The sequence below is a fragment of the Rhodnius prolixus genome, unplaced genomic scaffold (assembly GCF_049639745.1).
Source record: "Rhodnius prolixus isolate KJV_2025 unplaced genomic scaffold, Rpr scaffold_39, whole genome shotgun sequence".
Taxonomy (NCBI): domain Eukaryota; kingdom Metazoa; phylum Arthropoda; class Insecta; order Hemiptera; family Reduviidae; genus Rhodnius; species Rhodnius prolixus.
In genome coordinates, this window is record NW_027411609.1 from 586,185 (window position 1) to 612,965 (window position 26,781).

General features: G+C 38.1%; 2 protein-coding genes across 2 annotated transcripts in view; both read left to right on the top strand.

Annotated features, from left to right (window-relative positions):
• LOC141455265 (adenylate kinase 9-like) overlaps positions 1 to 26,781 on the top strand; it is a 569,192-nt gene that overhangs the window by 297,850 nt on the left and 244,561 nt on the right. The window lies entirely within an intron of this gene.
• On the top strand, positions 21,031 to 26,515 carry LOC141455263 (uncharacterized). Its single transcript, XM_074130175.1, has 4 exons — positions 21,031 to 21,742; positions 22,730 to 22,930; positions 23,051 to 23,552; positions 26,200 to 26,515. The coding sequence occupies exons 1-4, from the start codon at positions 21,031 to 21,033 to the stop codon at positions 26,513 to 26,515; spliced, it is 1,731 nt and encodes a 576-aa protein (XP_073986276.1).

Genomic DNA, 26,781 nt, shown 5'->3' on the forward strand with positions numbered 1-26,781 from the left:
GACAAGTTTTCTGGCTTAAGTAGACTGACAGGTTTTCTGACTTAATTAGACTGACAAGTTCTCTGACTTAATTAGGCTGACATGTTTTCTGGCTTAATTAAACCGACAGGTTTTCTGACTTAATTAGACTTATTATAACACTCACAAATTGATTTATCATAAGACAACAAAAGTAAATCGTTCAACCGGGCGGCTAATGGGTTGTCCAGTTCTTGGCGAAAACAGTACCAGCCAGACCGACGCTAAAATCCTGGCAATGGCGGACACACAGACATAATCCGTTGGCATCCCTACTCTCTTGAGATGCCCAAGGGCAACTAAACTTCTGCCTTGCACTGGCCACCATCCCCACTACGTCCAAACAACCAATGCTGCCAACGGACAATTGTCGCTCAAAGAAAATTCTGGTCAAGGGGGGCCGCAACTCCTTGCGAGGATCCAACAACTAGCAATCTCACGCACCTTCACTCTTCTGTCATCCATCACCATATCATGGATTTTATCAATGATTTTTGGAGTAGTAACCTCAACAGGGCGTCCAGAACGTTCAACGTCACTTGTGCCCATATGGCCACTCCGAAAATTTTGAAACCACTTATAAACTGTTCTAATCGAAGGTGCAGAGTCACCATAATGTTTATCAAGCTTCTCTTTAGTCTCCTGAGGCGTTTTGCCTTTCATAAAGTAGTGTTAAATCAACATACGAAATTCCTTTTCGTCCATTTTTTGAAAATCACTCGACTTCCTCGATTCAAACGAATGCCAAACACAAAGAAATAGACCGATCTGGCTGAATCTTGGTGAGTGTTCTTCCAAGAGATGCTACTAACTAAACATAACCTCGATACTATCCTATCGAGGATATTACCCTTTTCCAGATGGTGCCTTTTCGAGGTGGTGCTATCTCTCTGACTTTGCACGGACTTTTCAAACGACCCTCGTAGTTGTATAAAGCGTTTCATGTTGAATGCAGAATGTATACTTTATCTTCTAAAAATTATTATTATTATTACCTTGTATTGGAAGAAAAAAGGAGTTGAGTTCTAGCTTTTGACCTGGAAGTTGCTGTTTTTATTCAGTCTCGTTTATTTAAAAATTTGGCTGTTTGAACTGTGTTTTTTATAGAAATTTTGTGTATATTTTTTGTATAAAATTATGCTCTACAAAAAGTGTTAATTATTTGTGAAATTGTGTGAAAATAGCGGACAAATTAATAGAAAATACGTTTATTAATTCATAAAAAAATAGTAAGAACAGATTGACAGTAGTGGACTTTAGTTAGATAGTAAATTTTTAAAGTTTAAAAAGTGGGGACTGTTTCAAAGTCACTGTACGTACGAGGTGTGTTCAAAAAGTAACGGGAATTTTTAAATTTCGCGGGTTTGGAGAGTCTAATTGTAAATTTTTTTTTTTTATTATGTTGGTACACATGCCCCTGAAGTACGATACAATTTTCAATAATATTCATTGTTTACTTCTTAAGTGGCAGCCGTTAAGGTTAGACGTGTTTTTCGAGCTTGGCGATTTTTGTTTGTTAAAAAAAATGGATCAAAGAATTTGTATTAAATTTTGCGTAAAAAATGAAATAAAGTGTGTGAAATGTTAATAAAGGCATATGGTGAGTCTGCTATGAGTAAAACAAGGATTTACGAGTGGTATAAGCGTTTCCAAGATGACCGCGAAAACGTTGAAGATGACGAACGACCTGGACGTCCAAGCACATCAACAACCGATGAAAACGTGAAAAAAGTGAAAGAAATGGTTATGAACGATCGCCGAATCACAATCAGAGAAGTCGCTGATGATGTTGCCATATCAATTGGCTCATGCCATGAAATTTTTTCGGATGTTTTGGGTATGAAACGTGTGGCAGCAAAATTTGTTCCAAAATTGTTGAATTTCGAACAAAAACAGCGGAGAATGGAAGTTGCTCAAGAGTCACTCAATGAAGTCGACAACGATGCGGATCTACTGAAACGTGTTATAACAGGTGACGAAACATGGGTTTACGGATATGATGTCGAAACTAAGGCTCAATCGTCCCAGTGGAGGCATTCTGGATCGCCAAGACCGAAAAAGGCTCGACAAGTGCGGTCGAATGTGAAGGTTATGCTCACTGTGTTCTTCGATTTTAATGGCATAGTGCATCATGAATTCTTGCCACAAGGTCAAACAATCAATAAGGAGTACTACCTACAAGTTCAACGCCGTTTGCGTGAAGCAATCCGAAAAAAACGCCCGGATTTGTGGCAAGACAATTCATGGATTTTGCACCACGATAATGCACCTGCTCACACTTCATTGCTTGTTCGTGAATTTTTGGCCAAAAACAAAACTTTAACGATGCCCCAGCCTCCATATTCGCCAGACATGGCTCCATGTGACTTTTTTCTATTTCCAAACATAAAGAGAACATTAAAAGGCCGTCGTTTTACAAGCATAGATGACATTAAAAGCGAATCGCTGAAAGAGCTGAAAGCTATCACAAAGATCGAGTTTCAGAAGTGTTTCGAGGATTGGAAAAAGCGCTGGCACAAGTGTATTGTATGCGAAGGGGACTACTTTGAAGGCGACAATATTAATGTAGATGAATAAATAAATATTTTTTCAAAAAACGAAAATTCCCGTTACTTTTTGAACACACCTCGTATCTGTTCGTTGGCTGTTCATTTTAAATTTATCTGTCCGTCTGCTTCCTGGTACATCTAATTAATACGGAAAAGGGTCCTGAAAAATCTGTTAATATAAATGATTTAATGGCATCAATCAAGCAATTCCATAATGAGTTTTTAAGAAAAAATGAGAAAATTATGAATAAAATAAAAGTTACCGACGATAAAATAAATTTATGGAAAATTTACTACAAAATACGTACTGATATTGAAGCGGTTTAAAAGCTACGAAGATGGTTATAGAAGGAAAAATTTACTTTTATTTAATTTTCCTGAAAAAAGTAATAAAAAAATTCATGAATTGGAAAACGAAATATAATCAATTTTTCGTGACGTTTTGAAAACTACTGTTACTTTGAATGATATTGATGTGATATTTTTATTATTATTATTATTATTGTCTTTATTTTATATATGTACAAACTGAAACTACAACTTTTTAGAAAGAAAGATAAACTATAAAGACTGGCTAAAGGGTCAAAGACCGTCAGAGGAGTCTTACTATTTAAATTTGATGTGATTAAGAGAATAGGTAAGAGTCAGGGGAAAAGATCTGTGTCAATTACTTTTCTGGCTTTACGAAGTAAATTCGCAGTATTGAGGGCTCTTTAAAATCTGAGAGGGACAAACCTAGTCATTTCTGAAGACTTCCCTATGGATGTGAGAGATGAAAGAAAAAAAAAGCTTTATCCGTTTTGGAAGGCGGCCAGAAAACAAAACAAACGAGCATACATGAAGTATAATAAGTTAGTTATTGAGGGTAAGGTGTAGAATCTGAATGAGCTCGTCAATAAGTACGGAGATGTCCGTCTCTCATCAGGAAGTGAATTAGCAGATGATTCAGCAAGTACAGGACTGGAAAATTTATCTGATGGAACGCCAAGAAATTGGCTAACTGAAGGAAGTTAAGCGGAGGCCAAAGCAAAAGAAAAGAAAGGCAGAGGGATCACCAGGAAAACGGACGCTTTTTCGTCGAATCCAGGACTCAAAAGCCTCAACATCAACTAAGGGAACCGAATTGGCGAAATGAGAATAATTCTGAACTAGGTAACAATTTTATAACAATTATGGCGTACAATATAGCGGGTCTGAAAAGTAAAGCAGATCTTCTTTTGTTCTTTAATTTACTTAAAAGTTATGATATAATTTTGTTATACGAAACCTTTCTAGAAGAAAATGATATAGCTAGGAATGAGTACTATTTTAAAGATTTTCACATACTTGTTATTCCAGCAGTAAGGCAAACTATTTATGGTAGAGCAAAAGGCGGTTATAAATATGGGTTTAAAAGGTCAATACAGAAGAGTTGGTTCTGACGAGATGGACATTATCTCTCGTCCGTAGACATAAAGTCAGCATATTGGCAGATCCAAATGGAGGAAAGTAGTTAAGAAAAGACGGCCTTTACGGTACCTGGTCGTGGGCTCTTTGAATTCACGAGGATGCCATTTGGGCTTCATAACGCCCCAGCCACGTGGCAAAGACTTATTGATCATGTTCTGGGGGCAGACCTAGAACCGCATGTTTTCGTATACCTCGACGACATTGTGGTGGTGACGAAAGAATTCGGAAAACATGTAGAGGTATTAGAAGAGGTATTTCGGCGACTGGCTGAATCAAAATTATTTATAAATTGGGACAAATGCCGCTTTTGTAGGTCACAATTGAGGCATCTGGGCTACGTTGTGAATAAGGATGGGTTACAAGTAGACCCTGAGAAGGTCTCATCCATTATGACTTTTCCAGCCCCAAAGCCTATCAGGCAGGTTAGACGTTTTATAGGACTAGCTTCGTGGTATCGTCGATTTGTCCCAGACTTTTCAACCATAATAGCACCGTTTACCACCTTGCTAAAGAAAGGGAAAAGGTGGCAATGGAATGAAGAGCAGGAAGCAGCATTCGTTGCCATAAAAGATAAACTTATTACTTCACCGATCTTGACCTGTCCAGATTTTAGTCTACCCTTTATCCTCCAAACGGACGCGTCCTCTTCGGGCGTAGGGGCTATTTTGTGCCAAGAGTATCCGGAGGGCGAAAAGGCGATAGCCTACGCTAGCAGGGGATTGACCGCCGCGGAGAAAAAATTCTCGACGACCGAGCAAGAGTGCCTGGCCGTTCTCTGGGCAATAGAGAAATTCAGACCCTACTTAGAGGGGATGGAATTTACGGTAGTCACTGATCACATGGCGCTTAAGTGGCTTAATAATCTAAAAGATCCACAAGGCAGACTAGCCAGGTGGGCTGTGAAATTACAGCAATACACCTTCCAAATCCGTCACCGACCTGGGAAGTTAAACGCGGCCACGGATGCACTTTCCAGGGTTGAGGAGGAGGCCGAGGTAAACTCCTTTGTTTATTCCTTTATTTTCCTTTATTTACTTATTTATTTATTTATTTTATTTCTTTTTTTTCCTGTATCCGATACTTATTCAACCTTGAGGAATAAACAAAGGAGTAGGAAGAGGGGATGCTTATGGGTTGAGTAATGGTCCTTGGGGGAACAACAGCGAAAAACCCCCAATACCTGAACCAGTAAGTATCGCTGAAAAGGGAAGATCTATGCCTCAATTATAGGCAGACAGTCACTAAGGAGGAAAGGAATAATGAGAAGCAGTACAATTATTTTATTCTATCTAGTTCAAATTAACGGGGCAATCAGTCAAATTATCTTGCACCAGCAAAAGACCTCATACAATTGATAGCCAAAACGGAAGAGTAAAAGAAAATTCTAGATAGATTATGAAATAATATATTAACCACAAAAAAAACTGATAATTGCATTCAAAAACCCAGCTGGCCAAAAATATGTACTATGTTTCCTAACAATTATAAATAATATTAATAATAAAATACTAATGTTCAAAATAAACTGTCTCACTTCTCAAATTGTCCAATTTCTTTTTACCTAGTTTCCCACCAGCGCTGGGGTCACTGCTACACGTACCGCTCTCGTTCAAATCAACTTCGAATTTGACAGACCAGGTTCTCACTCCGTGTATCTTTTTTTTGTTGTATGATGCCAGATATCTTGCCGACTTAATCCTGCGTGGTTAAAGCAAGCTATTCCAGATTCAACATTATTTGTTCCTTCAATACATGTGTCGTTCCAAGCGTCAGAACCAACTCTTCTGTATTAACGCTTTTTTTTTTTATATTTTATTTCCCAGCTTCCACTGCCTGCTGCAATCCTTGATCTTCTCTCTTCTTTTGTCTAGTTATTTTTCTTTGTCTTCTAATTCTTTTATTTTCCCCACTACTGCTAAGCCTAATTTTTTTAAATAAACAAAATTACATTCACTTTATTAGGAGGTGCCAAAAAAAATGACTGACCCCCCTCAAAGAAAAATATAAAAATCATTGTTATTTATTTTTGGTTATTAATTTTTTCCCTTTTTAATTTTTATTATTATTTTTTTGTTTTGTTTTATCTCCTCCTTCTGGGTGACCGACCTGCTTATTATTTTCTTTTCAACCCATAACATTCTCCCTTCCTTCCTAGGAAAGAAAATAATAGCATAACGAGAAATATGTTGATAATTAACTTATTAAATTTGAATGGTGAAAGGAAAAAAAAGGGAAAAAAGGAAGGGGGAAGAAATAAAAGGGACTAGGATTCTTCTTGCACTGGTTGCTCTTTAAGGTCCTTTACGCTCCATACCCCCGCAAATACTCCTGTTGAGGGGTCTTCAAGTTCATACGCGAACGAGGAAATCTTTTTCCTCACCCTCCGTTTAACAAACTTTGGTGCCAGCTTTCCCGAAAAGTAAGATGAAGCGTCTGATTGTGGATGGGTTCTACACCATACTATACGCCCCTCTAGATATTCCACAGGCCTTCTCCTTAAATTATGAGCGTGTTGCCCCTTTTCATAAGCGCGATTGAGACGGTCCTGGACTTTCTTGGAAAGAATTGGCATCGCCTTCAGCTTTTCCATATGTCGTTCGCGATTCAGACCTATTTCGCCGCTAGTCTCATCCGGTGGATCCCTCTCATACTCAAACGCGGTCCTGGGCAGTTCTCGGCCGTAGTTTAAGTATGCGGGAGTGTACCCGGTGGCGTCGTGTACTGCTGTCTTTATCGCGAATTCTAATTTTGATAGCTCCTTATCCCAATGGCGATGGTTCTCCTGCATATACGACGACATCATGGTTTTTATTACCCTATTAACTCTCTATGTGGGATTCGCCTGAGGGTGATAAAGATTGGTGAACCACATCTTTGTTCCATATTCCTGCATTTTTTCCTGTAACTGGCGACCTTTGAATTGTACGCCATTGTCACAGATGTTTATCTGGGGAACACCTAATTTCAGGAAAACTTTTTATTCCAACAAGTTTGCTATCTTATTAGATGTGGCGCTCCTCAACGGAAGTAATATGGAATACTTTGAAAAATAGTCGCATACCACTAGCAACCATCTGTTTAATTTAGTGGACAAGGAGAGTGGGCCCATTAGATCGGCAGTAATTACCTGCCAGGGAAGTTCCGCAACTCTCTGCGCTCCCATCAACCCGGCTGGTCCCTGTTGAGAGGGTTTCATTGCGAGACAGGTCGCACATCTAGCAACGTACCTCGCTGTATCTGCAGCAATTCTTGGCCAGTAATAAACTTCCTTCAGCCGCTGAACCTAAATGACCTGACATAGGACTATCATGGAAGTCGAATAATAGCTTCTTCCTTTCGCTTTTTGGCACCACTAACTTCCAAGGACGATCCTCACCCAAGATCTTCCTTCGATCCACGATTTTTTTGTACAGTTTCGACCCTTCCACTTTCCATAGGGGGTACTCATCAGGTCGCGTACTGACTGTAGTGCACAAATCTCGGTACCAGGAGTCTGTATGGCCAGTGCAATCTATTGCCATCCCCTCGGCCTCCTCCTCAACCCTGGAAAGTGCATTCGCGGCCGCGTTTAACTTCCCAGGTCGGGATCGGGTTTGAACGGTTGGTTGGCACGACGGCTTGGACGGCCGAATGTCGGTTCCTCTTACCGTTGCCAGCCAGGCCTGCCATTCGGGATTGTCTCGACCGGACTGATAGGGCGTATACGAGCTGCGTCCTAATCGCGTCCTCCACTGCAGTTTCCCTTCTTTTGTGGGCACGTACTTTCCTCCGTGGTTACTTCTTTTATACCACAGGTGCGAATGACCTGGTTGGTCGCAATTCCAACAGGTACCCCGGATTTTCGGTCTTTCAGGTCCCCCTTTCGTGGGACATTTATCTGAAGAACTATTTTTACTGCACATTGACCCTGTTGGTGCTTCCGCAAGGTTCAATGCTGGAGCAACTCTTCGAGAAATAGGCTAATAAGCCAAATCAGGTTCTAAAACGGATCTTCTTGAGGGAGGTGGACGGTGAGTTTGAATACGCCAACGCGTCGCTTCTATTCGTCGCCCTTTCTCAACAAGATCATCCAACCGCGACACCTCGTGCAAGGAGAGGCGATCCAAATAAGATGGGTGAAGGTTACGCATAACGATCCGGAGCATCTCTGCCTCGCTAGGCCTGGTAGGAAGACGGTGAAAATAATTCCGCATGATTGCGATAAATATTCCCATTGGTTCATCATCTCCCTGTGTTCTGGCCCGTATCTCCTCCCATAAACGTTCAGTATAATCTTGAGGCTCGAATTCAGCCTTCATTTCCTGAACGACCTGGTCCCAAGTCGTTGCCTCGCGTCTAATTGCCTTATACCAGATCAGTGCTCTGCCAGTAAATAAATCATAAGCCGATGCAAAGAGGTCGTCATCATTAGTATTTCGGGCTACCTTCATTTCCTCTATAGCTTCCAGGAAAGCATGGACACTTAGCCCTTGACCATCACAAGAGAATTTTACTCCCCATTCCTTCATTGGAATTTGTTTCCTTTTGGGAACCCCAGTTGCAGCTGGAGGTTCCGTCTGATGCGTGTCACGCGAAGGAAGCTGAATTTGGGAACGCTTGTTGAATGTTTGCAAGCAATTAACAGCCGCTTGCAAATATTCTAATCGTGTATTCTCATGCTGCTGGTCCCCCACAGGAGCGAGTGTCAATTTGGAACTGGGATACTTGCAAGTTTATGGCCGCCAATATAACACGTTCTTGGGCGAAAGGTTGGACTGAAAGCCCCTCCGACACCGAATACCCAATTAGCCCTTGAGCACCTTCCTGTTGGGAACGACACTCCTCTAAACAGGCCCAAAGGTATGCACATTGTTACGATGTAACAGCTTTTCCAAACGAAACCAATTTGGAGGGTATGATTGTAAATATTTCTAGATTTTGTTCAGGTCAGTTAGTTAGAATTAGGTAAAATCGGGGATTAAGAAAATAAATCTAGGAAATTTAATTAAGAGAAATGAAGAAAGTGGATAAAATTATACTTGAAGAGCACATGGCTGTGTGAAGAGGGCAGCGGGAAAAAAAAAGACAAACGACGCTAGCAACATATGGGAGATAGAGACTGATGGGTTTTTTGGTCGAAAAGAATTAATTACGAGTGAAAAATTGGTTGTTGTACCGAGCTGGTTGGAGCTAAAACAAATTGGAGTGAAAAGAAATCACCTTGGCGGGATTTGCCTCTGGGAGAGACGGATTCATTGAGCGGAGAACCTCTACTTCCCAAAGGGCAGCAGGAAGGAATAGTACCTGACTGGTGGCGAGCTTCCCATAAGAAGACCAGGAAAGAAGGGTAGATTGGAGCAAAACCAGGTCTGGGATTGACTGTAAGTGTAGGCAATGTAATAAGAGTGACCAGTTTCCTGGTTCTATTGAGGACAATTATTTCATTACCTAGTAATCAAGTTTTGTATTTTTCAGTATTAAGCAGGGTTTATGATACAGTATTTTGCTGTAAAAAGACTTTTTTTTGTTGTGATCAATAATAATATTTTCATAACCCTGAATCTTTATTTACACCCCTAGCAACATCTCACATGGACAATAAATTTAATTATTTAATGAAGTAGTGATCTGGTTAGAGTAACGGCCAGCAGGGGCGCACTACACAGATTTGCTAATGGAGAAGCTGTTACTAGGTAACTAGTTTCTATTATAAATTTATTTTTATTTTATTTTTTTCCCTTATTATCCGAGTATTGTTTTAACTTTAATTCTAATCACTATTATTGTTATTTGTTTATTATTATTCAGCATATTGCCTCTTCCTTGTTTTCTCATTTCTCCTTACCCCCCCCCCCCGTCACCACTGAGCTTACCTTCTCCAGCGGTGTTTGTGTTTGTAGAGGGTGGCGTAACAAAATAGGTCTTTTCCGATTAACCCTACTAGTAATGCTGGAGGCCGGTATCTATTCTTTTAATATCCCCTGGGGGCTGGTAGGTCACCTAATGAAGCTACCCTTGCCTTCAGTGTCTGAACCTTCTCACGACAAACCCCCAACTCGCTAAGAGCAGACGTAAATTCGTTGGGAAATACCGCCTTTCCTTCTCTTTCTAATTTGAGAATAAGTCTCAGCTTCTTTCTCAGTTCCTCTACTGAACCCCCATCCGATAGGCGCCTGGCCCTGGCTTCGTACTGAAGTTCGCCTTTGTTTAACCTTCCTACATCCATGGTAACCAGGAAAGGTAGACCAAATAAACAAAGCTGAAGGTAAAACAAGGATCAACAGGGGAAACTGTTAGTCCACAACTGTTCTATTTAAGATAAACAAAAAATAAAGTTTATATCTGGATACCCCAGATTAGATTTACAACAAAAAAAAAGATATAATTTTCTCCAAAGACCACCCTTCGAGCCCCACGTTGAGCGCTAAACTGTTAGCCCCCTCAGATGGGGGAGGTAAAGGAGTGCCACCAGCTCAGTGAAGATGGGTGTGGGGAAGGGTGGTTTATACTTGCCTTGAGCGCCACGCTGTTGTTCAAGGTCGAATAAGAATCGGATACAGGAGAAAAAAGAGAAATAAAATAAATAAATAAGTAAATAAAGGAAAATAAAGGAATAAACAAAGGAGTAGGAAGAGAGGATGCTTATGGGTTGAGTAATGGTCCTTGGGGGAACAACAGCGAAAAACCCCCAATACCTGAACCAGTAAGTATCGCTGAAAAGGGAAGATCTATGCCTCAATTATAGGCAGACAGTCAATAAGGAGGAAAGGAATAATGAGAAGCAGTACAATTATTTTATTCCATCTAGTTCAAATTAACGGGGCAATCAGTCAAATTATCTTGCACCAGCAAAAGACCTCATACAATTGATAGCCAAAACGGAAGAGTAAAAGAAAATTCTAGATAGATTATGAAATAATATGTTAACCTCAAAAAAAACTGATAATTACATTCAAAAACCCAGCTAGCCAAAAATATGTAATATGTTTCCTAACAATTATAAATAATATTAATAATAAAATACTAAGGTTCAAAATAAACTGGCTCACTTCTCAAATTGTCCAATTTCTTTTTACCTAGTTTCCCACCAGCGCTGGGGTCACTGCTACACGTACCGCTCTCGTTCAAATCAACTTCGAATTTGACAGACCAGGTTCTCACTCCGTGTATCTTTTTTTTGTTGTATGATGCCAGAGATCTTGCCGACTTAATCCTGCGTGGTTAAAGCAAGCTATTCCAGATTCAACATTATTTGTTCCTTCAATACATGTGTTGTTCCAAGCGTCAGAACCAACTCTTCTGGATTAACGCTTTTTTTTTATATATTTTATTTCCCAGCTTCCACTGCCTGCTGCAACCCTTGATTTTCTCTCTTCTTTTGTCTCGTTATTTTTCTTTGTCTTCTAATTCTTTATTTTCCCCACTACTGCTAAGCCTAATTTTTTTAAATAAACAAAACTACATTCACTTTATTAGGAGGTGCCAAAAAAAAAATGACTGACCCCCCTCAAAGAAAAATATAAAAATCATTGTTAATTATTTTTGGTTATTAATTTTTTCCCTTTTTAATTATTATTATTATTTTTTTGTTTTGTTTTATCTCCTCCATCAGGGTGACCGACCTGCTTATTATTTCCTTTTTAACCTATAACAACTTTAACAACACAACTAGTGCCTGCCACTAGTTAATTTAATAATATGTGGGTTTGATAAATAATAAAACTCGCTAAACTTATAAGTAGTCTGATTTATTAACACATTAACATTACTAACATTAACGTTTACTAGCAACTAACGCTATTCATTACAGTTACCATTTACGACAGTCACAACAGTTTACTGTTACTTACTCACTACGTAACGCCACAAAACTGTTCCACGACTGGTCACTGGTCCGCACTGCACCGAATTGCTGGTGTCAGCTGCACTAACAAAGCTCTACTCACTAACTAACTAACTGCCCGACTGGCTAACTCTGAAGCACTGGCAACACTGACTCTCTCGAACTGTGTCTCCCAAAACTGTCTACAATAGTATTAATAACTTTTCAAGACTAACTCAAAACTAACTCAAAAACTTACTTCTCCAGCTGTGTCTGCCTCCTTTTAACTGCGACTGCCCCACTCCGTCTGTCTCACGCCCACCTGCCGCTCACTGGCTGAGGAAAACACATACTGCCACCACCCAAGCTGGAGCCGCCCTCCCAACTCTCTGTCTCACACCGACACCGTCTGACTCACTCCCGCCTGTCAATCACTGGCTGGGTAAAACACATACTGCCACCACCTCAACTGCCTTAGCCGGCTTTTACACAGCGGTGGACCGTTATAGGCTACGGTACTAAACTCCTTGAACAATCTAGCCCTTTCTTCTCCGGCTCAGGTAGAGACCGGCCCTTTTGTTCACACAGTGGTGGCCTGTTACCGACTTTAGTCGCTCATCCCCTAGAACAATCTAGGCCTTTCTTCTCTGCCCAGGTCAACTTCGTTACAATAGTATTAATTGTACAGAAATTAAAATAGTACATAATGAAATAAATACTATTGTAATCACAGTTTACATTAATTGCAACGATTGCTCAACTGATTTTGAAAATTTGAAAAATTTATTTTTTGTTTTTCAATTGGATAGTAGTTACATTGTAATAGGTGATTGCAATGTACGGATAGCGGATGCTCAGGTTGTACAATCCGAATTAAATTGTTGTAATAATAACGTAAATAGAGTACGTAGATCAAAAGATAAAATTTTAAATAGAAAAGGAAGACAATGGTTAGAATTTTGTGAGGATATGGATCTAATAGTTTTGAATGGAAGGACAGGGTGATGGGGAGAGAGAATTAACCTTTCTAGGAGCCATGGGTTCGTCCGTAAACGATCTATGTTGTGTGAGTTTCTCAATTTTGCCCCTATTGAAAATTTTGTAGTTTTGGCCAAGGTATACTATTCTGATCACTGCCCTATTACTCTCAAAATTAATCTATACAATAAATCTGTAAATGAATTAGCTACTATTCCTCTTCTACCTAAATTAATTTGGACTCAAAATAATAACTTAAAATATAAGGAGAGGTTGGATGATGAGTTAAATAACACTGTTGATTTAGATGGGGTCTCGCAGGAATCAATAATTACACTTTTGGATTGTATTAAGGGAGCGGCTTTCGTAACAAATAATACTTCTCATAAGCCTTTGTGTAATAAACAGGATTGGTATGACTGGAATGGTTTTGAAGAAAGAAAAAAATTGTTCCGTTTGCTTAAGGTATTCCGGAAAACTAGTAGTATTGCAATAAAAAGAATGTATTTAGTTAGTCAAAATAATTATAAAAAATTGAGTAAATCTAAACAGCAGGACTACTATAATTCTATGACAGAAAAATTTAAAGACTCTAAACATTATTGGGATACAACCAAAATATTTAAAAAACAAAATCATTTATATAATATTAATACAGATTTGGATCAATTTAAATTTTTTTTTGAAAACTTATATAATCCTATAGTAACCGCGCCCGCTGTATATTTTGCAGAACCATATTTTACTGATGTTGATCTAGTTGGAGATTTTACAATCCCAGAATTACATTTAGCCTTGAATAAAGCAAAAAATGGGAAGACACCTGGCATAAACAGAATACCGTACGAATTTTTCAAGAACGCATCTGAAAATTTTCTGAAAAGGCTTGTAGGTACGTTTAATAAAATTTACGATTCAGGGAAAATTCCTCCAAATTTTAAAGATGCCATAATATTCCCTTTACATAAGAAAGGAGATTCACGTCTAGTGTCAAACTATAGGGGTATCTCTTTTATTGTCATTGAAGCTAAGCTTTTTACCGGTTTATTGTTGAATCGACTAACTAATGGCTTCTTAAGTATAAAATTATTTCTGAATTCCAAGCAGGGTTTAGAAAAACATATTCAACTATAGACAATATTTTTAGTCTGGTAAATGTGACAGTTAAAATTGGAAGAAAAACGTACAAAAAAAGTTTATCTATTTTTTATTGATTTCAAATCTGCTTTTGATTCTGTACCTAGACATTTATCTATCTATATATATAAAAATGAATGTGTATCTGTTTGTTTGTACTCGATAGATTCAAAAACCAACCATCCAATCGCCGTGAAAATTTGGGAAATTATTAGGTATATCTCCAGGAAGGTTTTTGCATTTTTTTTTTTTAAATCAGAGTTGGGGCTCTAGGTGCTCCCGAACAAATATCCCAAAAATATCAAAATAACATTTAATTAGTAATATTTGTTGTGTGTTTTTTTTTTCCAGGGGGCGGTCCCTGAGTGCTAGCTCACACCCGCCCCACGCTCACACTTCAACCGTTACAAGGTTCAAAAATTTAAAGACCCACAGCGGAACACCCAAATCCCGTCAAAACAACAAATCAAAACAAACAATGGCTAAAAACAAGATAAAAAGAACAAAATATCAACAATTAACAACTATTAACAAATATAAATAAATAAATAGATAAAATGCAACCACACACTCATAGACACCCCACACATAACTCCCAGCCACACACACAACAATCCTTCAAAAACATCATCCGCCCACTACCGAGGCCATCCGCCTATCAAAGGCTGCCCGCGCAAAATCACGGAAGGCTGAATACGCAGAAGCATTCTCTAATAACAGGGGGAAAACGTCCCCGGCCACGCTGAACGGGAACCCCATCTTCCGCCACATAACAGAGTGCAAATCATCGTAAAGGTCACATCGTAAGATAACGTGCTCCGCCGTCTCCGGCTCTCCGCACGCGCAATATGGATCTGTTGCTATGCCAATTTCAAACATTTTAGCGCGCGATATGCCATGTCCCATGACCAGTCGCGCAACCGCATATGGCATATCCGTAGGATCCAGTCTTCTACCTCCGACAGCGTCGGGGACAAAGCTGAATGTGGTTCTGCCCTTCGATGAAACTCGCCATCTATTCCTCCATGCACGGTTCACCTCCTCTCCCACCTCACCATACATTCTATCCCTCAACCATACCCTATAATCGTTAGACATATCAGTCACCGATACTCGTATGGCTCTAACCAGGGGGACCCTCACCTCTATACCCCTGCGCAAACCATAGCGCACCGCGGCCTTAACCACCTCCCAAGTCCAGTGGTAAGCACCAGCCTCCGTAGATGTGGTCCGGCTATAATGCCCCATGAGCAACAGAATAGAGCGCTGTATGGTCATAAGGTGCGTCCTCACTATCACGGTCCCCACCCGATGGGCCCAAACCGACGCGCAATAGATAACCTGAGCGACCAAAACCCACGGTATAGAGTACTCACTACTCTTCTTTTCAATCCCCACTCCCTCCTTGTTACTGTCCTCAACTGTCCGACAAAAGAACCAACCTTCCTTCTTAAGTCCCTGACATGTGGCACAAAGCTTAATTTTGTGTCCAAAATCATCCCCAAGTATCTCACCTGTGACACCCAACGCAGCCTATCGCCACAGTATCTGACTACTGGCTGACGAGTAGGGGCAAGCGACCCCCTCAACAACATCGCCAAAGTCTTATTCGGAGCAATCCTTAGTTTATTATGTTTACACCATGTGCAAACATAGTTCAAAGCTGACGTTGCATTAGCTTCCAATTGCGTCCTACTGTCACCTCCTACCACAAGGACTAAATCGTCCGCAAACGCGACCTTACCCAGCAATCCCGGAATGTCACCAGCCAACAGATCGTCGAAGACGACATTTCACAGGATTGGCCCCGAAATAGGACGGTAAGAGCTGGGACTATCCAACGGTCTATCTCCACCCTTCAGGATCAGTCTCAGCTCACCCGATTTCCAGCACCGCGGGAACACTCTCTCGTTCAGATAACAATTAAATACATTCAAGAACGCCGCTGGACAAACCGACCACGCCCTCTTGATCATTTCTAAAGTAATTCTATCAGGACCCGGGGCCGACCTACCATTTGATCGATTAATCGCTCTCTCGACATCCTCCTCCTCAAAACAATCAACGTCGGAAGAGTCTTGATACAACCGATTTAGCCTTCGAATCACCTCCTGTGCTGGAGTATCATCCTCCGGCACATCCGCCGGAAAGACTGCGTCCAAAATAGAACGGACAGTAGTGGGCCAATCCAAGGAATGATCCCCCCCCCCGCTAACATAACCGAAGTCAAAACTGAACCCCGGGAAACATTTCTAAATTTAACCTTATACACCAAAACCCATGGAGATGCGTTACCTTCCTTTCTAACAAAATCTTTCCAACATTCAACCTTAGCACCATTGACCGCAGCGGTATACTTATTCCTTATCTGTCTATAGGTCTCCCAGACCAATCCAGAGGCCTCACACCGACCCGGCCGACGCCGCGATCTCTGAAACCTTTTCCTCGCCCGAACAACCTCCCGACGAAGGGCAGCTATCTCAGAAGACCACCAGGGAACCCCTCCCAGACGCCTACGCCCACTTGGCATCGAAACACTTGCAGCCTCAACAATAGTTCCGCCCAAAACAGCGGCCCTGTCATCAGCCATTCTTTCAATTCCACAGCTAAAGCTCTCCTCAAACCTATCCCAAAAGTGTAACCATGAATACAGTAAACACATGAACAGTTAATACGAGAATAAATTATTAATACGTGAATAAATAAAAATATTATTGATTTCCAGCCGAGGAAAATAATTGGAAATACGTTTTATTTAACCCCACAATTATGCCACCAAAGCGAAGTCACCATTGGTCGATCTACAAATCAAGCATATAGGAGAAGAGAATAACGAGCTTCAGAAACAAGTGAGCAGAGACAAGCTAGGCAAGAAAGAGCTCGAGTTCACACTGCTCTTGCTCGATCATTAGAAACTAGTGAACAGAGGTAAGCAAGGCAAGAAAGAGATCGAGTTCACACTGCTCTTGCTCCATCATTAGAAACGAGTGAACAGAGGCAAGCAAGGCAGCAAAGGAATCGAATTCGCAGGACACAGACAAGACGAACGATACATACTGATTTGAATTTATGTGGTTTCAATTACAATCCCCTTAACAATTACAGTCTTCATCCAAGTGTAATTATTGGAAAAATGGATAAAAAGTGTACGTATTGTGGTGCTCAAAAATATAAATATGAAACACCAGGTTTGTGCTGTGCAGGTGGAAAAGTAAATTTACCAGACTTGCGTTCACCACCTGAACTTAACTTTAGTATCAGGTGAAACAAGTCAATCTAAACATTTTTTGAAAAATATACGCAAGTACAATTCATGCTTCCAAATGACATCGTTCGAAGCAACGAATATCGTTAGCACAAATTATATGCCAAGATTTAAAGTACAAGGGCAAATTTATCACCATACTGGATCACTACCACCCTTGCCAAATGCTGATCACAATATCTTCAAATATATTTTATGGGAAATACTGACGAACAAATCAACAGACGGTGTCAACTGAATAGGAGTACTAAACGAGAGATTGTCGCTGATTTACAAAATTTGTTTGAACAACATATTGAATTAATTAAATTATTTAAAACCGCCATTGAACAAATGCCATCTGACGATTACAAAGTAATAATAAAGACAGATAGAACACCTATTGGTCAACATCAAAGACAATTCAACGCACCAACGATCGATGAAGTGGCAATTGTTATAGTTGGTGAAATATTTAATTCTTGCGATATACTCGTAATTCTTCATCGTAGAAATGGTGACGCCCAGCAAGTATCAGAAGCGCATCGTTCATATGATGCATTACAATATCCCATTCTATTTTGACAAGGAGAGGATGGATATCATTTTAATATTAATATGAGAAATCCTACAACTAATGAAGACATTAACAAAAAGGTCAGTGCTATGAATTATTATGCATATCGAACGATGATTCGTGAGAATGCTGATAATCATATATTTATTTATTTATTTATTTATTTATTCTGTTTATGCCGTTAGGCATTCAGAGTGAATTGGCTACATATGGAAAATTACATAAAATAATACTTTTGTTATAATTATACAAAATTAATTAAAGTAAAAATAAAAATAAATTGAAATTAGAACACTTTCTTTACCTAACAAAATAGTAGTATGTTACTTATGTACATGAATTAAAACAAGTAAGCAAAAAACAGAAAAACAAGCAAAAAAGCAGAATTACAAATAAAGAGAAAGAGAGAGACAGGAGATTTCTTGAAGTTACAATAATAAACCAATAACATTAAGATAATAAAGAATTTCTTAATTTAAAACTTTCGGTACAAAACAAGTATATATCTTTTATTTTCTCTTCCGACGTATTAATAGAAAAACTTAATGAAATAAATTTATCGTAGTCTGGGGTTGCAGAAAAATGTTTTTCTAAATATTTAGCTCTGTGTGATGATGAGGCCGGGCAATTCAATAAAAAGTGAAATAAGTCATTTGGTGCTTGTAATTGGCAGAGAGGACAAGTTAAATCTGCATCAAATTGATAGCACTGGTTATGTATGCGACACATTTTTTTGTTATAAAGTCGCAACTGCACTATCAACCTAAGGCTTGCTTATATGCATGTTTACCTTAAGATGCGGCTCGTCTAGATCATAGGTACTTAGATTGCGATAATTGAGATTATATCTACTATTTACAATGGCTTCAACATCACGACTTACTAGATTATTTCTAAAACTCGTTAAAATAGACTTATATTTTTCTTCAACTAGTTTCAAGTTCTGTGATTGCCATACGTTGTCAAAACCGATACAAGAAAGATAATGTTTTAGCTCTCTTGCCCAATTAAATGGCATGCCTGTATTGTCTATCAAATCTAATTGCTTCAGAAAACACATTTTAGAGAGGTTATAATCAGGCATTTTCAAAATAGCAAGCCACCAACTTAACATTCTGCTGAAAACTTTAAATTGTATGTGCACTCTTCCACATTCCATTCTAACATAATGGTTGGGAGTACTTCTAGGCAAATGTAGCAGCAATTTAAAAAATCTTAATTGACCCTTCTCAATTTTATCCGAATATCTGCATGCCCAAACCTCTGACAAGTACAAGAGAACACTTTCAGAAATTGCTTCATAAAGTTTACATTTGGTTTCCCAGTTATCGCTTCTACAAGCGATCTATCGATTTTAAAAGAGCTAGGGCAGATTGAGTGGCAGCCATATTTTTCCCCAGAAAGTACTCAGTGGCCTTTATAAATTTAGCAGATGAAGCAATTGGGACTCCTAAATAAATAAATTTATTCTGATAATCTATGGGCTCAGTTCCATACTTTAGAAGTTTCTTTTTTGCAAATGTTCCAGATTTAGTAAACACCATTGTTATTGTTTTTTTAATATTTACTTTCAACAAGTTTTCATCACAGTACTCTTTTAATAGATTTAACTTTCTTTGAGCCTCAATCCAAGTAGGAGAGAACAAACCTATATCGTCTGCTTATAGTAATATTTGTAGATCTCTGTTTTTGTACAAAGGAATTCCCACGGAATTATTAAACACTTGGACAATATTGTGAGTAAAAAGAGAAAACAAAATTGGGCTCAAAACTTCTCCCTGTAAAATTCCTTCCGAGACCGGGATTTCAGCAGAATGATAGGATTCATCGGATATAAGCATCACGGCATTATCATATAATACTTTCATTATCTGCAGTAATTTACGGCTTATCCCCAGATTGTATAATTTACGCATAACTTGTCGTGATTTACGGTATCGAAAGCTCTTTTTAGGCCAATAAAAGTGGCGTAAACCTTTCTTTTTTTCAACCTCAAATATGCGTTTACAATTCCCGACAATATAAATACATTATCACGGCACCCTTTACCTTTCCGAAAACCTAGCTGCTCCTCAGGTATGACGTAATTACATTCCACCCAGTTTCCAAGCCTTTCATTAATAATATTTGTAAATATTTTTGTGAGACAATTAAATATTGCGATCCCCCAGTAATTGAACGGGTCCTGAGGGTCTCCCTTCTTATGTATTAACCTCATTCTAATAGATGACCAAGATTTTGGGATGGTTTCTGAATTTAAGATTTTATTAAATAGTGATACAAGAAAATTGAGCCAGTTAGTTTCTAAAGATTTAAAACACTCATTTGGTATTAAGTCTAGACCGACTGCTTTGTTTGCTTTACTTTTATTGTTGCTTTTTTTCACTTCCTCTAGCGTTATTTCCGAGTCAAACCAAACATCGAAGGGACCAAAAAAATTTTTTTCATCAATGTTTGCCTTTCTCGGAAGAACTTTAGAATAAAAAGTTTCCCAGTCTCGAGGAGAAATTTCATTTGACTTTTTAATGGTTTTACACTTAAATTTGTTAACTGCTAGACAAAATTCAGATGGATTTCGTACAGTTCTTAAGGCGAGAGTTATTTGCTCAATATATTTTCTCTTATTTATTTTTATCGCGGTGCGGTATTCTCTTTTTGAAATAGAGTATTCATTTAATGTTTCCTGATTAAAAGAGTTCTGTTTACAATTCTTTAGCATACTTTTAACTTTTTGTTTTGCTTGCAAACAATCTGCAGTAAACCAAGGTTTATTTTCTATACCTTTGTAATCTTTCATGTACTTAATTGTTTTGTTTACTAACATTCCAAAATTTACCATTAAGTAGTGCACATTAGTGACAAAATACTGAGCCATATCGAATACATTATCAAACTCAAAGTTAATCTCATTAAATTCATTAGTTAGCTTTCTAAACCGATGTAAATTGGTATTATTTCTTATAACAACTTGCTTTGAGAACGTAGCTTTCTTATTATTTTGAGATAAGCGTTTTGGACAAGCCTGAGATAAACTTAATATGCAAAGATTGTGATCCGAACAACTAGCGCTATTAATAACTTTAAAATCATTTATCAAATAAGCAATACCTATATTACACCAAACTAGAGCTATAACACTGCATCCTTGTGTTTTAATAAACGTGAAGTTAGCTACCCGATCACTAATAGAACGGCCGTTACAGACAAACAATCCAAATTGAATGCTGATAATCATATGTTGAAATGTAGACAATTATTTCATCGATACATTGTTGACATGTATGCAAAAATAGAAAGTGTAAGACTCCTCTACATGCGACTAAATCAAGTCAAATTGCGTTCTGAAGAGTACATCCATTTACGTGATGCAGTTGTAAATGATGGCAATCTCAGTGAATTGGAAAAGATGGTCATTTTACCATCCACATTTACAGGTAGCCCAAGACACATGCATGAATATGCACAAGATGCAATGACGTATGTTCGTGCATATGGTCGTCCAGATTTTTTCATCACATATACATGCAACCCCGCATGGGATGAAATAAAGGAACTTTTATTAACTGGACAATCACCATCAGATCGTCATGATATTTCTGCATGTGTATTTAAACAAAAATTAAAATCTTTAATAGGTTATATTGTCAAACACCATGTATTTGGAGAGACGCGCTGTTGGATGTATTTCATTGAATGGCAAAAAAGAGGTTTACCACATGCGCATATTTTAATATGGACGATGGAAAAGATAACACCAAACCGAATTGATGAAATCCTCTCTGCAGAAATACCAGACATTGAAATTGATAAAGACTTGCACGATATTGTCTCAAAAAATATTATTCATGGTCCAAGTGGCTCACTAAGTAATAATTCACCATGCATGTCAGATGGAAAGTGCACAAAGCGGTATCCTAGAGACTTACTTGCTGAAACTATTACAGGCAATGATGGATATTCACTCTATCGACGACGATCTACCGAAGATGGTGGAAAATCCATTAAACTAAAAGTACTCAACAATACTATTGATGTTGATAATCGTTGGGTAGTACCATATTCTCCATTACTACTAAAAACGTATAACGCACACATAAATGTTGAGTACTGCAATTCCGTGAAAGCTATAAAATATATTTGCGAATATGTGAACATAGTAAGCGATATGGCGGTGTTTGGAGTGGACAATACAACTGCATCTAACGATGAAGTCACCCAATACCAACTGGGACGCTACATAAGTAGTAATGAGGCTATTTTATCGTTTTCCATTCATGAGCGATATCCAACGGTTGTTCATTTAGCAGTACATCTTGAAAATGGACAGCGTGTGTATTTTACATCAGAAAATGTACGTGCGCGAGCAATGTCACCACCGCCAACAATATTAACTGAATTTTTCACATTATGTAGAAATGATACCTTTGCAAGGACACTACTGTACTCTGAAGTACCAACTTATTTTACGTGGAATACATCAACAAGAAAATTTCAGCGTCGTAAACAAGGTAGAGCAGTACAAGGACACCTAAATTTATATTCCACCGATGCATTGGGTCGTCTGTACACTGTACATCCAAATAACGCAGAATGCTTTTACCTAAGATTATTATTAATCAATGTTCGTGGACCAACATCTTTCCAAGAATTAAAAACAGTCAATGGCCATGTGTGTGCTACATTTCGTGAGGCTTGCCAGAAATTACATATCTTAGAAAACGATGCTCATTAGGATATTTCACTCGCTGATGCTTCTAATACAGCTCAACCGCAGCAGATACTTACCCTATTTTCCATCATACTAACTACATGTTTTCCGGTTAATCCAAAGGATCATTGGTAAAAGTGTAAAGACTATATGAGTGAAGACATTTTACATCGCATGCGTAGAGTAAATGCTAATCCCAACATTCAATTAACATCAAATATATACAATGAAGCATTGATTTTAATTGAGGATGTATGTTTGACAATAGCGAACAAATCACTGACAGAATTGGAAATGATTGCTCCAAATAGATCTGGTAATGACATTTTCGATCGTGACATACAACGAGAAACGCACTTCGATGTTCATGAATTACAAACATTTGTTCGAATTAATCTGCCGAAATTGGTCTCAGAACAACGAACAGCATATGACACAATTATAACTGTAATATCTAACAAGAGTTGTGGTATATATTTCTTAGATGCACCTGGAGGCACTGGCAAAACTTTTCTTATTTCACTTATTCTGGCAACTATAAGATCATAAAATAATATTGCACTTGCAATTGCATCATCTGGTATTGCAGCAACTCTTTTGGACGGTGGTCGAACAGCACATTCAGCATTGAAATTGCCATTAAATATGCAGGTAATTGAAACTCCAACATGTAATATTAGCAAATATTCTGGGTTGGGAAAATTACTAAGATCATGTCAGCTTATAATATGGGATGAATGCACCATGGCACACAAGAAATCATTGGAAGCACTCGATCGGACATTACAAGATTTGAGAGGAAATGTGCAGCTCTTTGGTGGTGCACTCATTTTGCTAGCTGGTGATTTTCGACAAACTCTACCAGTTTTACCACGTTCAACACCTGCAGATGAATTGAATGCATGTCTCAAATCATCAGTGCTATGGCGGTATGTGGAGAAAATATCTTTAAAGACCAATATGCGTGTTCAATTACAACAAGATGAATCTTCTGAACGATTTGCAAAACAATTGTTAGATAGTGGGAATGGTAAAATGGAAATGACGAATCCCCACACTGTATTACAATACCAGAAAACTTTTGTCACAATGTAAAATCCACTGATGAATTGATTGCCAAAGTTTTTCCAAATTTATCGCAGAATTATAAAAATAATCAATGGGTTAGTGAACGTGCTAAATTGGCAGCCAAAAACATTGATGTGGATTTAATAAACTGCAAAATTCAAAATGAAATACCTGATTAAGAAACAACATATAAATCCATAGATACTGTTGTCAATCGCGAAGGATCAGTTAATTATCCAATAGAATTTTTAAATTCATTGGATCTACCAGGAATGCCACCGCATATTTTATCTTTGAAAATTGGTTCCCCCAATCATCCTTCTACGAAATATAAATCCACCGCGACTATGCAATGGGACTAGGCTATCAGTAAAAATATTAATGAATAACATAATTGAGGCAACCATTTTAAAAGGAAAACACCAAGGGGAACATGTGCTACTACCACGCATTCCGATGATACCAACGGATATTCCATTTGAATTCAAACGTCTACAGTTTCCTGTACGACTAGCCTTTGCAATGACCTTTAACGAAGCACAGGGATAATCATTGCAAGTATGTGGATTAAATTTGATAAATCCATGCTTCTCGCATGGACAGCTGTACGTTGGGTGTTCACGAGTTGGTAAAAACCATCAAATTTATCTGTTCTTGCACCAGATAGGAAAACAAAAAATGTATATTTACAAGCACTACTAGGATAAAGTTCACCATCAATCATCAAATATCATTCCTCTCATGATGATTCTTAATAATTACAAAATTATTGTTTACTTGAAATTTGTTTGCAACATTGTTTAATATCACAAGTGAAGAAGCATCACTTTATTCTACCATCAACTATGTATATTTATGTTTTGTGCACATGCTACATTCAAATGACATATAGGTAGGGATAATTTTATTGTTAATTTTCATTTTGATGTATTGTACACATTTGATCATTAAGAAATTATGTTTGAGGTATCAAAACTGCCTTTTTGTTCAAACACAGCAACGAGTGAACGGGTACAGCTAGTTATTTTATAAATTAGCGATGATAGGTTTATCTTATAAATTTATTGGAATAATAAGCAATTTATATGATGGCACTCGTGCAGCGGTGTGGGGTGAACAAGGTGTCTCGGATTTTTTCTCTACCCTTTTAGGTGTTAAACAAGGTTGTCTCCTGCCCCCAAATGATTTGACTGTCTTTATGGGGCGGTGGGGGGGGTGGAGTGCTTTTAGGAGATCTCAACATTCGTATACTACTGTATGTATCATCCGATATTATACTGATTGCCGACAAGCCGGAGATTTTACAGCAAATGATTAATTCACTAAGTAGGTACTGCCAAGATTGGGGTACATGTGAATTTGGAAAAATCATAAATTTTAATTTGCAGAAAGAAAAGCGGAAGATTAGCAAAGAATGAACAGTGGTTTTTTTGAAGGTTAAGAAATACAAATTGTTAAAAAATATAAATACTTAGGAGTTCAGTTAACGCCTTCACTTTCCTTCGTTCAACATTTAAAAGAAAAATTAGGTGTAGCTAAATTTGGCCTGAACAGTACTTCGTCTAAGTTGCTGTCTAATCCCAAAGTTTCACTAGATTTTAAATACAAATTATTTTATGCAACTTCGCGGTGTGTATTATGTTATGCGGCACAGGTGTGGGGTTATAAAAAATATGAACATGTAGAAGGCTTCAGAGATTTTTTGTCAAAACGTTATTTCACCTCCCTCCTAATACTGCTAATTATGTATTAAATTCGGAATTAAATCTTTGTAGTATGTATGCTTACACTTTGCAATTACATTTTAAATATATAATAAAGATAATGAAATTACCAGAGGGAAGGTTGCCTAAAATGATAGCTGAGATAGTTATTACGAGAAATACTTTATGGTATGAAATACTGAAAAATTTATGTACTCGTTTTGGCATACCTATTATAAAACTTAATAATAATTCTGTGATTGCTTGGGAAGGAAAATTAAATGCAATAATAAGTAAATTAGGGATAGAGGAGATGATAACTGCACAGTCAAAAGCAAGAAATGGTATCCACCATAAAGTCTATCCGAAATTAACAAATTCAGATTATTTTTGAAACAGGCAATTCGGCGACATAGAATTAATATTTAAAGTCAGAACAGAGACATTGTGTTTAAACTATCGACCTTTTAAACCTGATACCAGCCATTTATGTACACTATACAGTCTTAATCAAGAAGAGGATTTTTTATTTTAATAAAAAAAATCTTACGGAAAACGATTTGTATGCAATATTAAACGGTTGGAATTGGAATAATTTATGCAATTACTTAAAAGAGGCCTTACATTATAGAAGATTAATATAATTAATCAATTTAATTGCGACTAAAATGTTTTATTTAGTTTATTTCCTTGTTTTGTAAAAGTATTCATTTATTTTACTCACTAGTGGATTATTTTATTTTTATTTTTTTCCAAAATGTGCTGTATTTATGTTGTATTTATTAATGTACATAAAACAAAATCAACTTTGCGGACGGAGTATGCTCCATGCACTTGAGTGTTATTATTTTTTTGCTTTATGCAATCTAATTTATGTATATAATTGAAATTAAATAAAAACTTATTATTATTATTATTATTGGAAGCACTATTTGTTGAGAGTAATTAGCGACTACTTCAACAATAGAGTGCTCAGCTATTGCACGGAGGAGGGACCAAGGACACGATCGATTACAGCTGGAGTGGCACAAGGATCAATATTAGGCCCAGATCTTTGGAATGTGCCCTACGATAGCCTTTTGCGACTGGAACTACCAGAAGAAGCAATGTTGATTGGCTATGCTGATGACGTAGCGGCGCTTATTGCTGCGCGGAACGTAAATAAGGCGCAGTTGAAGTTTAATCAAGTAATGCGGAAGGCCAACCGATGGATGACCGCACACGGATTAACGCTGGCTCTCCCCAAAACAGAGGTTGCCATGTTGACAAAAAAAAACGAATAAACCGGTGGAACGTTGGCAAAGAAGAAGTTGTTTCGGTGGAAGACATGAAATACTTGGGCATCACAATTGATGCGAAGTTGAGCTTCGGGAGACATTTGCAGGAGGCGGCGGATAAGGCAGGAGAGAATATCGCCAGACTTTCAAGGCTTATGAGCAATGTAGGAGGTCCCAGAGCCAGTACGCGCAGGGTTCTTATGAGTGTCGCTCACTCAATCCTGTTGTATGGGGCTGAAATATAGTCAGAGGCACTCAGAAAGGAAGCTTAT